At 41.4% G+C, this 15,472-nt stretch overlaps 1 protein-coding gene across 11 annotated transcripts in view; it reads left to right on the forward strand.

Moving 5' to 3' along the window:
* The window catches only part of L3MBTL3 (L3MBTL histone methyl-lysine binding protein 3), a 128,217-nt gene that overhangs the window by 76,520 nt on the left and 36,225 nt on the right, over positions 1–15,472 (forward strand). For all 11 annotated transcript variants that reach the window (XM_086707815.1, XM_086707809.1, XM_086707811.1 and 8 more), the window contains 2 exons: positions 5,580–5,694; positions 7,013–7,115. In XM_086707815.1, coding sequence (XP_086563941.1) covers positions 5,580–5,694; positions 7,013–7,115 — 218 coding nt within the window. The remainder of the gene's footprint in view (positions 1–5,579; positions 5,695–7,012; positions 7,116–15,472) is intronic.

The following is a 15,472-nucleotide window of genomic DNA, read 5'->3' on the forward strand; positions in this document are numbered from 1 at the left end:
TAACAGCAGACTTCAGCAGACTTCACTGTAAGAAAGCAGAAGAGCCAGCTTTTTCACAGGGACGTTCCCATTTGTTGGCATCTGGGTCCTTCTCTGGAGCCTGTCAGTTTCTGCCAGAGTCCTCCCTGGGGAAGAGTGAACCTGGCGGTCGCTGTGCGAGAAAGAGAAGGGCTGGGTGGGAATATACGGCTCTTGGTTGTACAAATTCCTGTGCTTTCTGTCCAGCCCATTGCCCGTTCAGGTCTGTTCTAGAATTGAGAGCCTTGGGAATTTTTTTCTCTACAAGATAAATGTCTGCTCTTTGCCTGGGTTGTTGAAGGGGCAGTTACCATGGTGGGTGGAGTGGGGGAGCAGCCCGAGGGCGTGTAACTACTCCATATTGACTGTGAGTCAGTACTGCTGTGTTTCAGGACCCTTCTCTCCTGTGTGCTGCCTCCAGAGTGAGTCCTCCTTGGGGTCTGCAGCCAGTGGGCTCCAGGCCTGTTCTACAGACCCCTGGGCTGTGACCCACCCACCCTGTCCTGTAGGTCAACACTCCTCCTGTTTCGGCCCTCCACACACATCACTGTCACTTCTCACCTGTCAGCCGCTTTTCTTCTCCATTGGTCCTTCTGGCTTTATACCTTTTCAAATATAGCTTTAATTTCAGAACAGATTGGCGATAAGCCCCGGGGTCTAAAATGTGTTTTACTGAGTTGCCTTTCACATGAACAGAAAATCCAACCAAATCTTTTTTCTCTTTCCTTTTTTTTTTTTTTTTTTTAAGGAATAGTGTGCTTTCTAAAATATTATATGTCTCATTCTTGGTAAGCTGTCAGGAACATGTATTAAGGTTTGATAAAGGGTCCAAATGATGCTTCTGGGTGAAAATGCATCCAATTTCCTAAGCTATAATTTTAAATATGTGTGAGTTAAGTCTTTTTCACTATACTTCGATCCATAATCCTCTTACTTTCTTTAGAATTTTTATTAAATACATCATTATTGCTGAATTGCTTTTATGTATAAGTATATTTAAAGTGGAACATTTGTATTATAAATATTTTGTGTGTCTTTTTGGGGTTTGTAAGATTTTTAAATATTTCATGTTGTATGTTTATCTTCCTTCCTTGCTGTTGTTTATTAGGCATTTGATTTCTTTTCAAAATAGTCCCCAGCAAGAGTAAAACTATCACTTAACATTACTCAAGTGTCTGATTTTTTGTTTGTTTAAAACTTCTTAATATGTCAGTGCCTGAAAAGTAAAAGCTACAAAAGATGAAGTTTAAAATTTTTTTTAGTATTTATTTATTTTTTATTTTTTTTAATGTTTACTTATTTTTGAGAGGGAGAGACAGAGCATGAGTGGGGGAGGGGCAGAGAGAGAGGGAGACACAGAATCTGAAGCAGGCTCCAGGCTCTGAGCTGTCAGTGCAGAGCCTGACGTGGGGCTCGAACCCACGAACCTGGAGATCATGACCTGAGCTGAAGTCAGATGCTCAACAGACCAAGCCACCCAGGCACCCCAAATGTTTGTTTATTTTTGAGAGAGACAGAGACAGAGTGTGAGCGGGGCAGGGGCAGAGAGAAAGGGAAACAGAATCTAGAGCAGGCTCCAGGCTCTGAGCTGTCAGCACAGAGCCTGACACTGGGCTCGAACTCGCAAACTGCAAGATCATGACCTGAGCCGAAGTTGGACGCTTAACCAGCTGAGCCACCCAGATGCCCCACGAAAGATGAAGGTTTAAATCAATTATTTCATCTGAGCTTCTACAGTGAGAATTTAGATTCGGATTAATATCAATGTTTGCATATATTAATTTTTACATAATTTCAAATAGCATTTTAAGTGTATTTGGTACTTCTCAGAATTTTATTGTTACCTCTGTTCATAATATCTAAACTAAATTTTATCTCTGAAATTGAACCCTTAAACTATTATAGTTCTCCAGATTGTCTACCAACCTAGATTATAGAAGGTATTAGATTTATCTATAGTATCTAAAGTGTATTAATCCTAGATAGATGACTTCTCATTGCCAAACTGAGATGTCAGTTTTAATGAAAACTAGGAAACATTGTGGCATCATCACCAGATATGATAGATCTACCATAAACATTTTTAAAGGTATGTGTGAGGAAACTTTAAAAATAATCCTTTTATTTATGATGATATCAACAGTTTTAGGGACTATATCGATGTACAATAATGTACTATTTATATACATTGGATGCAGAACCAATTGAGCCCCCCAGAAAAGTTGGATGCAGAACAGATTGAGCCCCCAGGTGCCCCAGTAGTATACAATTTGATATCCATGGGTCTCAGTTCTGAGTGCACACCAGAGTTACTTACAAGTTGAGTAAACGACCTCTGTGTGCATAGAACCCAAACCAAAGCTGTGGATTAAAATCTCCTAGGTAAGCTCAGCACTTTTTTTTTCTTTTTCCTTTATTCTTCCTTTTCATCATAGGTAATTCTGAAATGTATCTGGGGTGGAAAACCATTTATTTCTTAGGACTGAGTATGTTTGCTGTAGGAAGATACCTAATTTTTAAAAATTTAGCAGTTTATATACAACAAATGGAACATAGGTTATGTGAGCATTGATTCCAATATAAAAGAAATGGAATTTAGGAATAGTAAGATTGGAAAACATGAGAGTTTCACATTTCTAGTAAAATAATCACTTGATTAGCTGAGAATTAGAACATTTAAAACTTACTAAACACTCTAAGTTGTGTCTGCTCGTTTATTGATGGCATTGATAGCATAAATGGATATTTTTACAAAATTATCATGAATGTCATTCTCACTGTTAGTTGAACACTGTTTTTGATCAGGGGAAAGGAAAGGGTTACTTTGAGTTAAGCACTTTTTTTTTTTATTTTCAAGTGTTTATTTTTGAGAGAGAGAGAGAGAGACAGAGTGTGAGCAGGGGAGGGTCAGGGAGACAGGGAGATACAGAATCCGAAGCAGGCTCCAGGCTCCGAGCTGTCAGCACAGAGCCCGACACGGAGCTCGAACCCATGAACCGCGAGATCATGACCTGAGCCAAAGTCTGATGCTTAACCAACTTAGCCACCCCAGCGCCCCTAAGTACTTTTCTGTAAGTGCTGCTTTTATATTCAGTGTATGGGAAGATGATCAATTTTATTTGGGTCCTTGAATTTTAGGTTTGGTTACTCCTCCTAACTAGCTGTGTGAACTCTTCTTCTCTTTAAGATAATACATGTGGTTTCTTCCAGGTGTGGAATTCAGTGGGCTTTGATTCTAGGATTAATTGATTTCTAAGCTTGAGAAAGTGGATTCATTGCAAAGGATGTTATTTTAAATACAGACACACACACACACACACACTTTAACAACTCTGTTCTATTCTGTCATACAAACATGCCATAATTTAGTTAGCCAGTCTCCTCATGGTAGATGCTCTGGTTGTTTTCTACTACAATGAGTTGGGTTATTGAGGTTATTAAGTCAAAAGTGATATATTTTAAATGACTGTTGTTGCAAATAACTCTCTAGAAATACTTGCCAGTTAATACTTCTGTCAGCAGTCCTTGAGAAAGCTTTTTATGCTCATACTCACCAGCTCTGGGAATCACCAAGATGGAACATTTTTGGCAGGTTGAAAGAATTGCATCTTGTGTTCTTAATTTGTAGGGTTTTTTTTAGTTATAGGTGAAATTGATTATCATTTTATATTTTACTAATCATTTATATTTAGTTTCTTATTTATGAGCAATTTATATCTATTTTTCATCTTTCTATTGGGCTTTTAATCTTCTTATGTTGATATATGATATTTGGATAAATTAAAGAACAGAGTACATTGTGACATATATAATAACTGTGTTTTTCAAGTTTCTCATGGATCTTCCTCCTTTTCTGTGGTAACATTTGCCACTGTGAAGTTTTAAATGTTCATGTAGTCAGGGGCGCCCAGATGGCTCAGTCAGTTAAGTGTCCGACTTCAGCTCAGGTCATGATCTCATGGTTCATGAGTTCAAGCCCCACCTCAGGCTCTGTGCTGACAGCTCAGAGCCTGGAGCCTGCTTTGAATTCTGTGTCTCCCTCTCTTTCCGCCCCTTCCCCACTCACGCTCTGTCTCTCCCTCTCAAAAACAAATAGACATTAAAAAATTTTTTTTTCAATGTTCCTGTAGTCAAATTGAACAGTCTTTTATGAGTTTTGAATTTGGTATCTTGCCTACCATGGTTTCCTACTCTGAGATTACATATACATTCACTCCTGCATTGTTCTGGAACTTTTATTCAGTTTTACACGTTTGTATTTTTTATCTATGTGGCATCTGTTGTCTTGTTAGTAAGGGATTCACAGACTTAAAAAGGTCTAGCTGGCAAATTTGATGTAATAGTGAAATATATATAGCCTTTCAGTATATCCTTTCATCCTAAAAAATAAAATACATGTAATACTTAAAAGACACATAGCTGATCCTTAGTGACCCTGCCTGAAAGACCAATGGCTCTTTCACACGGTGGCTGGTAAAGATGGCTCCGACCACCATATAAAACGTCTTCGAGAGATAGTGTAATTATTTGAGAGAAAAAAATGATACTTAGACATGCATTTGATGGAGAGATATTTTATAAACCAGGTGTATTTCTAATAGGACATTGAATTTGTTTAAACAGACTTAAAAAATATATTTTTTTAATGTTTATTCCTTTTTGAGAGAGAGAGAGAGAGAGAACAAACAGGGTGGGGGGGTGGGGATAGTGAGAGAGGGAGACGCAGAATCCGAAGCAGGCTCCAGGCTCCGTACTGTCAGCACAGAGCCTAATGCCAGCTCGAACTCACAGACCGTGAGATCCTGACCAGAGCCAAAGTCAACCACCCAGGCGCCCCTGTTTAAACAGCCTTTTCTTATGTGGATCCTGAGAAACTTAACAGAAACCCATGGGGGAGGGGAAGGAAAAAAAAAAGAGGTTAGAGTGGGAGAGAGCCAAAGCATAAGAGACTCTTAAAAACTGAGAACAAACTGAGGGTTGATGGGGGGTGGGAGTGGGGGGAGGGTGGGTGATGGGTATTGAGGAGGGCACCTTTTGGGATGAGCACTGGGTGTTGTATGGAAACCAATTTGACAATAAACTTCATATATTGAAAAAAATAAAAATAAAAAAATAAACAGCCTTTTTAGCATAATTCTGGGAGAGTTGACATTTAAGTGAAAGGTACTCCTGCCTTTCTCCTCTCCACTCCCATCCTCCCTCCCTTCCTGATTTATTCGTTACTTAAGTAATATTTATTGGCTCTTTGGTGTGGCTCATATGAAGACGTTATGTACTCATAACTCGTGTGTGTGTGTTGGAAGACACACATATCTATAAAAGTACCGCTGGAATGATGTCTTTGGCAAGACATTTATTGATGAACAGATCATTTGAAGATAGGTCGAAAGTCCCTTTTTTGGCATAGGGGAAATGAAGCAATTTAAATAAATTTTAAAAAAATGTTATTTGGTATTGAATCTACATACTTTAGAAGAAAATAAAAATGGTTATATGGTGGCTAGAACTTTAATGGTAGGAATTTTCTATGAATTGTACTGGTAATTTCCTTTTGTTTCCAGGTTCACTTTGACGGCTGGAACAGCTGCTATGATTACTGGGTAGATGCGGATTGCCCTGATATTCACCCTGTGGGCTGGTGTTCAAAAACCGGGCATCCTCTTCAGCCTCCTTTGAGTAAGAGACGCAAGGATAACTTAAATTGAATGTTTCCATTTTCTTATGTAGGGTGCTTAATATTTTCTTTGCTCCTATCATTTTCTTTCTACTGTTTTCTCTCCTGTACGTTTGTTCTCCATGAATCCTGTTCTTCCCACATTTTCCATTATGTGGTAGTCACAAAAACATAAAAGAAAAAAAAATAATGTTTGAAAAGCACAGTTTATGTAGATTTTTAAACTTTTATTTAGAAGGACTCATCACCTTTCAAAATTGGTACTGAATTTTTGGAAGACAGTTCTCTTAGGCTATTAAAGTCTAATGTATCAGTAGTGAGTGGCTTTATACTGTAGTTTTGCAAAATGTTACCATTGGGAGAAACTGGACAGAGTGTAAAAGGGCTCTCCCTATCTATTGTTGCTTAAAACTGCATGTGATTTACAGTAACCTCATTGCAGAGTCCCTTTAAGTTCAATTTTTTTTTTTTAAATGTGCACTGGGAATTTGACATACTATGATTTCAACTTTGAAGGAAAGCATATACATTGTAGCAGAAAATATGTAGAAACTACAGTAGATTATCGTGGGGTTTTTAAAAGTTTAGTGTGCAGTCCCCTGTTTTAGTGGCTTCAGTTGTTTCCAGGTTCATGTACAAGCTGCATAAAAGTAAAGAAATCCACATGCATGCTGTTTGTTGCAGTATATTTAAAATAACAAACCTTGGAAACAAAGATTAGTTAAATTCTGGTGCACTCATGATACAGACACTGTGCAACAATCATAAAGAATATTATCATTGAGATGGAAAGATTTTTAAGACATGAAGTTAAAGACCAAAGAAAAAAATGTTTCAGAATAGTGCACATTGGTGCTATCCCTTGTATGCGACAAAATGATACAAGACCAAAGACTTGATACATGTGTATATATATATTCATAGAGGTATATATGGGAATGCTTAGAACAGAGTCTAGCACATTACACAGGGACATAAGTGGTCAGCATAAGGGAGCATTATAAAACACGGAGGGGGTAGCATGTTTGAAATTTTCAGTGTACAAGTATTCGTAAACTAATTATGTTATTTACTTGAAGATCGTTTAGCATCTCCTCATTAATTCACAATTAGGTATTTCTGGAATTTATAGCCTTGAAAGAGGGTTAGATCAAAGTGTACCATTTCGCTGTTGAAGAAAGATCAATAGTGTGAACAAAAGCATAGGGAAAAATCTTTAAAGACTTTTAAGATATTTGTAATTTTCGTTTCACAGCCTTTGGTTAACTTTATGCCCCTTCCTTTCTCTTCTCGCTTTTTCTTCCCCTTGCTTTCTTATAGGCTCCTTAGAATTAATGGAAGCTTCAGAACATGGCGGATGTTCAACCCCAGGATGTAAAGGGATTGGTCATTTTAAGAGAGTGAGACACCTGGGCCCTCACAGGTATGTGGTGCTGCCACTGAAGTGGGAATTCCTTACGTGGCCAGATAGAGAGTGCCTTTCCCACCTGTGTATAAGATCGTGGTTTCCATGATGCTAAATACATGTGAGGTAGTTTTCTATTAAAAAAAAAAAAATGTGGTTACCATGGTGATCCTGGAAAAACGAGGAGTATGTCTTTAGTTAAGTGTTTCTGGGAGAAAATGCATTCACAGTTTAAAATAGGTTTGCTCTAGCTATTTGCCTTTTCTTGATAGCCAGACTAGTTGTATAGATAATTACCTTCTGAAAGAGTCACTCTGGGTTGACCGTTAATAATGAGAAGAGGGCAGGCCCTGTTTGGTAAAATCTGGTATGATTGGGGGACGCAACAGTTTGAATAATGAGAGTTGAGATTATCACAGATTATCAGCACAGATCACAAGAAGCACAGATATGAGTAGTCAAACTATGCACTGATTCAAAACAATATTTTTCAGTATTTTTCTCTGACCCCCTCAGGAACTTCAAAAAGAAACCAAATTTATACATTAGAAATTTGATGTACTGTTTAGGCAATGTGGGGGTCCTTGCAGACATTTAAAAATATATTACTGAACACTGAGGTTTTCAAGGAACAAAAGCATCACCTGTTTAGAGATGTGTTAAAATAATCCTTTGTCAGTGTAAATGTTCTAACTGCAAGTTAATTGGATTGCCTAGTGAGGAAGGGGATCCCTTGTTTATCTAGTTTGTGCCCATTGTGAATCCAGGTCTTTTGAAAAATCTGAAGATTGTGCTGCCTGTGCCTCCAGGAGTTCATAGGAATTGTAAAATGGGTGTAATTATTTTCTCCTCTTTCTTTATTTCATCTCTGCATCCTCAAATATTGTTTATCTTCCTTCTGCAACACTCCTTGTGGGGTTTATATGGGATTCAGTCTGTTCCAGAGTAAATAGTGTGAACATAGGGTGCTGATTACATTTGCAGATATCCATTTAAAAATCCCTTTCAGTGTTTGTATAACTGCAAACCTGGAGTTACATGATTAGTTGGAAGAGTGTTAAAAATGTCGTGTCTTAAAAGTTTGTTCAGTATTGCTGAGTGAAGGTGGCTGGATTATTTTCAGACATGTTTTAAGTCTACATGCCAGAAATAACTCATTAGCATGCTAAATTTCCATTATATACTAATAAATTATTTCCTGCAGTAAATACTTTTGAGTTTTTTTCAATAATAACTCATGTTTATTGAGCATGTATTTACTCCACACGGCATATTGCTCTAATTGTTTTATAAGTACGAATAACCTTCAAAAAACCCCTATTAGTTTTAGTATTATTTTCTTCCGATTTTTTTTTATGTTCATTTATTTGTTTTGAGAGAGAGAGAGTGCTTGTGTGTGCAGTGGAGAGGGGCAGAGAGAGGGAGGGAGAGGGAGAATCTCAAGTAGGCTCTGCGCCCACAGCACAGAGCTTGATGTGAAGCTAGAGCTCACAACTGTGAGATCATGACCTGAGCCGAGATCAAGAAGTCATACAGAGAAAGACAGATACCGTATGTTTTCACTCTTGTGTGTATCCTGAGAAACTTAACAGAAGACCATGGGGGAGGGGAAGGAAAAAAAAAGTTAGAGAGGGAGAGAGCCAAACCATAAGAGACTCTTAAAACTGAGAACATGGGGCACCTGGGTGGCTCAGTCGGTTAAGCGTCCGACTTCAGCTCAGGTCATGATCTTGCGGTTTGTGGGTTCAAGCCCTGCGTCGGGTTCTGTGCTGACAGCTCAGAGCCTGGAGCCTGCTTCAGATTCTGTGTCTCTCTTTCTCTCTGCCCCTCCCCCACTCACACTTTGTCTCTCTCTCTCTCTCGAAAAAATAAATAAACATTAAAATTAAAAAAACAAAACAAAGCTGAGAAGAATCTGACGGTTGTTGGGGAGTGGGAGGGAGGAGAGGGTGGGTGATGGGCATTGAGGAGGGCACCTGTTGGGATGAGCACTGGGTGTTGTATGGAAACCAACTTGAAAATAAATTTCATATAAAAAAAAAAAGTCGGATGCTGAACTGACTGAGCCACCCAGGGGTGCCTTTTCCAAATTTCGATGAGGCCACTGTGGCACTGGAGAGACAGCTGGTGTGAGGGGAACAGGGAATAGCACCCAGTCTATCTGTGCTGTTGACCACTGCCCTCTGGCTGTCTCACAAGGCACTGCTCCATGAATTAGTTATAGACCCAACCTTCAAAGAACTCTAGGACTAATGGAAATATGAAAGCTACACAGAATTTAATTTAAACATAAGATACAAAGCAGTAACTAATATTGAACCTTTGTCAAATGTACCTTTCTACTGCACAACCCCAAGATGTTCATTGGAGTGAAGGTAGTTTGCTTAAATTATGAAGGAAAAGAATAAAGAAGTCTTAAAATTGCATGAAAATTGAGATCACGCTATTGGGGTTCAGTTGAAAATTACAAAAAGAATTGTTTTGGCCTTCTGGGAAGGAAACCCACCGTGCGGCAATGTCCATCATCTCTTTAGTAGTGCTTTAGGTCTGAGCAGAGAGGTTTGCTGTCACGTCAGGGTCTTTGGTGACAATCCTGTCCCCTGCCTGATGGACTGGCGCTCATTATGGCCACCTTTTCCCAACTGTGCCACTGACCTCTGGGGGTTCCTCAGCTGGGCCACAGCCATTTCACAAAGTTTAAGTGATTATGTTTGGAGCATTTCTTCAGAGATATGCAGTATTGTATTTGTTAAAAGAAGGGGGAAATTACAAGGAGAGTCATGGAAGATTTTTATGGAGAAATGTGGTAATGAAACCTTTCAGTGGGGGCACCTGGGTGGCTCAGTCAGTTAAGCATTCGACTCTTGATATCAATTCCGGTCATGACCTCATAGTTGTGAGATATAGCCCCACATCGGGCTCTGCACTGAGTGAGGAGCCTGTTTGGGATTCTCTCTCTCCCTCTCTCTGCCCCTCCCCAACTTGCACTCTGTCTCAAAAGAAAACAATCAACATTAAAGAAAAAGAAACCATTCAGTGGAATTGGAACCAGTCCTTCTTCCACTCAAAGAAGTAGACCTCATGGCTTCAAAGACATGTGTTGATAAAGAAGCAGCATTTGTTTCTGTGCCATACGGAGGGCGCAACTAGCAGTTCTGTGGGTGAGTCCAGGCCAGAGTTATTGGTTGACAAGAGCCTCGGGATGCCGTTCAAAGCACCCAACAGCCATTGTCAGGTCCTGCTGCATCGTCTCTTCCATTTTTCTTGGCCCTTTCAGCTGGCTCTCCTGAGTCTCCCTGGCTGTGCTGTCCGGTTTACAACACTCAGAGCTCTGTATGTGGAAGGATATTAATCCTTCACAGGCACAGCCGGTTTTCCATTTCATTAGTAGACTGTGGAAGAGCTGCAACATCATGGATATTCTTTGAAAGGTTCATTTCACTGGCACTTATTTTTGTCCTTGCTGAGAATGCTGTGTTTAGGAAAACATAATGAGAAAATTCTCTTTGGATTAATTTACTGAGAAACTACATAAATCAAAACATGCATTCTTTGCTTAGATAACAAGGAAAGTTGCTCTTTTGGCAAGAATAATCCACTTTATGAACACGTAAGCAAAAGGCTATGTTTTGACTAGCAGTTGTTGTTTGCCTCTCTGAAAAATTATAATAGTTGAATTTGATGTAAGAGGTGTTAGAAATAGAACATGTGTCTCGGCAGTGAAATTTGAGAGTGTTATGTTTTCAGATGTTGAAATGTAAATAATCAGTGAGTGAGTTGAATGTGGACATTATTCTTATCCCCAGGGATATTCAGTAGTCAGATTGCTTACTCCTGTCTCTAGCAAGGGAGCATCAATCTGGGTTTTATCATGGTGTTTCCCTTTGGTGACTCATTCATTTGGGCTACTGAAAGGTCAAAGAATGGGAAGTGATGAAGAGAGAACTAACATTATATGAAAGTAGATATTCTGCATATCTAGTGCCTTCAGAAGTAAATCTTTTCTACATAAGATTTGATCTTGGAGAAAATAAACAAGAAAAAAAAATGGAGAGTATTTCCAACAGCTTCTAAAAGGTACTGGTAAAGTCCATGGAAAGTTTTAAAAGTTAGTACCTTTGGACACACACCTGCACACTCTAAACAGCATATTATTTCAGCATCCATCCATCCATGCATCGAACATACACTTACTGAGTGCCTGCTTCGTGTCAGTGCTCAGTTAGGTGACGGGCTGCACAGAGGGAGGGTCCCTACCTCTAAGGAGGCCAGTCTGGCGTAAACAGATTTTTGGAGAGGTGTGAATGGAGTAGCACCCTTTTCCTGTAGGAAGCGGAGAGGCTTCACAAATGAGTCGTGTTACAGAGCTCTTAATGTTGTGGTTTATTTTTGCTGATGCACGTTTACGTTGTAGGGGTTAAGTGTTACTCCTCTTCTCCTTTTTGAGTAGTTGTAACAGGTGAGGTTCATTGAGGACTTCCTGTGTTCCAGGCTGCGTGCCACACTTACCCGTGTGATCTCACTAAATCCTCACAGCAGCTCTGTGAAGCAGGTACTCTTGTCATCTCTGGTTTACCAGTGAAGACACAGGTTTGGAATCGTTACGTGCACGCCCAAGGGTCAGACAGTGGCAGAACCAGGATTCGACCCAGGCTTGTGTGGCTCTTAAGTCTCTACTTGTAACTCCTGGACTCTCGTGTAAAGCACAGGGGCCTGATAGAGCCTGCCTCATGTTTTTTACAGGTTTTTGTCATGACAGAGTGTGACAATGACTGTGCGATCATTTAGAAAACCACAGGTGTTACCTAATTGTTTAAATAAATGTATTCACAATGAAAAGGATTTTATTTTTTTAATTTTTTTTTTTCCAACGTTTATGTATTTTTGGGACAGAGAGAGACAGAGCATGAACGGGGGAGGGGCAGAGAGAGAGGGAGACACAGAATCGGAAACAGGGTCCAGGCTCTGAGCCATCTGCCCAGAGCCCGACGCGGGGCTCGAACTCACGGACCGCGAGATCGTGACCTGGCTGAAGTCAGACGCCTAACCGACTGCGCCACCCAGGCGCCCCCACAATGAAAAGGATTTTAAAGGTGACGTGGGGAGCAGTGAAGAAGACCGTCCTTCCACCTTTCTAATAAGCTGGACCCGTCTTTCCTGGGAAAAACTGCCTCCTTAGAGGGGCTGGTGGGATATTTGTATGTAGAGCTGACAGGGAATTGTTTGCTAATAGAACAGCGTGTACTCTAATTCAATTCGTATGGTAGATAGTTGTGTAATCCTACGTGAATCTCTTCCTCTGCTCCCTGAGGAACTATGTAATGGTAAAGAGTTGCGTGTATATGTATACATGTGTGTACCCATGTATATGTGACATACGCTGCTTAGTACATGAGAAACTGGAGATGATTAGAAGCCTGATGGGAACCCACTGTCTCCACAGAAGTTTGATCGGCACTGGTGAGTTGTGAAGTTACTGGCTTTCAAAACTGTATGAACTTTGTAAATGTGAGAACACGGAAACTGGCCAAGAGGTTAAGTATTGGCAGAATACATACTAGCTAGAGGACAGCAGCATCTGGCTAGAAGATGGTACTGAGATGGCTTGGATTGTCACAGATTAAAGATAAGGACATTCTTTGCTATTGCAGGGTACTATCTGCCCCCATCCAGTGTGGCAGGGGACAGCCAGAGTTCAACATCTGACTCTGCCAAGAGCCGATGGACTGACACTGAGCAAGTTCCCTTTTTTAAGCTCCGTTTCTACATCTGCAAAACGATCATTAGACGAGGAGCAGCTTCCTGGGGTTGTAGGAGTTAAGTGAGAAAGTGCAAGAAAAGTGCCTAGCGTGTGTGTGTGATGTGCTCGAGCCGCGGAAATTGCTGCTGTTAGCATCCTCATTTTACGAGTGAGAAGACGGAGCCTCACAAGTTGTGCTTACTCATCAGCCAGGAGTGGATGGAGCAGCAGAGCATGTTTAGACCAGGTTCCTGATTTCTGTCCAGGGCACTGGTCACCCCTCTGGATGGTCATCCCCTATCCCTGGAGCACACTTCAGTTGCGTTTTGTGGCATCCCCCCACCCACCTTGTTTTTTATCTTCTCCCACTTTGGGAACCCACTGGCTTCCCCCTTTATCCCATAGCAGGTGTCCGAATGCTAGGTGCTGAGAGAATGCTGGGTTCGAGAGAAGAGAGGGTGTTAATGTAAAATCGATAACTGATAGATCCTCATGACCCATTAGTAAATCCCTGTGTGGAGGGCTGCGATCACTTCCTCTACTTCAGGTTGAGAGTTTCGAATTCCTCTCTGGCCCTAAAAATCAAAACAGGCAGATTATGTAGACAGTAAGTCTTCTCCTGGTCTGCAGTCTTGCCAGTCTGTGAGCTGTCCCAAGTTTATCTGTGGGGATCTCAGAGAGAGAGAGAGAGAGAGAGAGAGAGAGAGAGATTCTTCCTTCACTTATTCAGCAGATAGGTAAAGGGGCTGCTCTCCTGGATCTTACATTCCAAGACTTGTCAACTATGACTCTAGTCTAGTCTGTAGTTGGGGACGTAGCCCATCTAAGAATACCATGGATCTTCCCAGTGTGGGAGCGGGCGGGGTTCAGAACAGGACTCTCATTTTCCTCGCTTTCTTCGTATCTGATAAAACCTTAAGGTAGATGTACAGATAGAAATTCAGTAATTGGAAAGCCAGGTGCTTCACTGTGAGGGAGACATGACGGTTGCAGGATTCTGGGGATGGCAGTATACTGTTTGTTTGCCAAAAGAACTCAAAAGATGTGTATGTGGATTTTTTCCCGCTGTCACAAAATGCTAAGAAGACAAATTTGCAGGGGCGCCTGGGTGGCGCAGTCGGTTAAGCGTCCGACTTCAGCCAGGTCACGATCTCACGGTCCGTGAGTTCGAGCCCCGCATCGGGCTCTGGGCTCATGGCTCGGAGCCTGGAGCCTGTTTCCGATTCTGTGCCTCCCTCTCTCTCTGCCCCTCCCCCGTTCATGCTCCGTCTCTCTCTGTCCCAAAAATAAATAAACGTTGAAAAAAAAATTAAAAAAAAAAAAAGACAAATTTGCAATAAAAATACACAACGTGAAGAAAAAAGAATAGAACAGGGTTAAAGATGACAATGTGAGGCTTGGCTACTATGTTTCCTTTCTCGGGAACAGAGATTTGAGAATAGCGGGAGGAGCTGGCTGTATTTCTTCTCTTTTTCTTCAGAAGAAGGGAGTTCATCGAAGATGATGAATTTGGTTTTAAATTTTTTTTACGTTTTCATTTATTTTTGAGACAGAGAGAGACAGAGTACAAGCAGGGGAGGGGCAGAGAGAGGAGAGACAGAATCCGAAGCAGGCTCCAGGCTCTGAGCCGTCAGCCCAGAGCCCGATGCGGGGCTCGAACTCACGGACTGTGAGATCACGACCTGAGCGGAAGTCGGACGCTTAACCGACTGAGCCACCCAGGCACCCCAATGATGAATTTGGTTTTAAACGTATTTATTATGAGGCGACCCTGGGACGTTTATATTTGGCCTGAAATCTGTTAAGAGTTTTATTTTTTTTATGTTCTGTTTTGCCTGAAATCAAGGTAAAAGTAAGGCAGGGCTCCCCCTCCCTCAGGGGAGCCTTGGGGAACAGGGCTTCCTCCCCTTCTTCAGGCCTGTGGCAGTTACAGTGTGGACAGAAAACCCGAAATGTCCCTGAGTGGAGGCTGTCACCTGGGTCTTCCATCAGGACGAGTGATGGGAAGGCAGATCACACCTGCTGTGGAATTGGGGGGTGGGCGGGACATAGAAAACGGCTGAGCGTCTGCGGAGAGAGTGAGGGCCTCAGTCCCAGCAGCCCCATCGTGTGCAGACCGTGTCTGGGAGCAAGTGCTGGCTGGACCTTCCTTCCTGGGCAGGCCTGACGACCCAGCCTTCCTGGGGGCGGTCTGATGCCCTTGCAGTAACTTCACCTCGGCTCAGCGTAGGCAGAATCGGTTTTTGTCGCTTGTGTCCATAAACACTGACTACACATAATCCCACGAAGGGGTCCATGAAGTACTCGAAGGATTATTGTTCCAAAGAGACGTTGGTTGGAGCTGGATTTTCCTTCCCATCACTTCTAAATGAATAAAAATGAGTTACAGTAGTGTGCCCATGCTGAGTAAGACGAATGAAATAGTATGCTTATCTTATTGAGCTACTAAGCACCATGTCTACTTGATTGTTTAATAAACATGCCACAATTCTTGATCTCGTCCCCAAATCTGCCTCTGTCCTCGTCATTCTCATCTCAGGGGGGAAGAAAAAGAAAAGAAAAGGCGTTCCTGTTTCCATCCAGTTCCTCAAGCCAAAATCCTAAAGGCCATTCTTAAATCCTTGTTTGAGGTCAT

Source organism: Puma concolor, chromosome B2 (assembly GCF_028749965.1).
Source record: "Puma concolor isolate L17-30 chromosome B2, mPumCon1.1.hap2, whole genome shotgun sequence".
Lineage (NCBI taxonomy): Eukaryota > Metazoa > Chordata > Mammalia > Carnivora > Felidae > Puma > Puma concolor.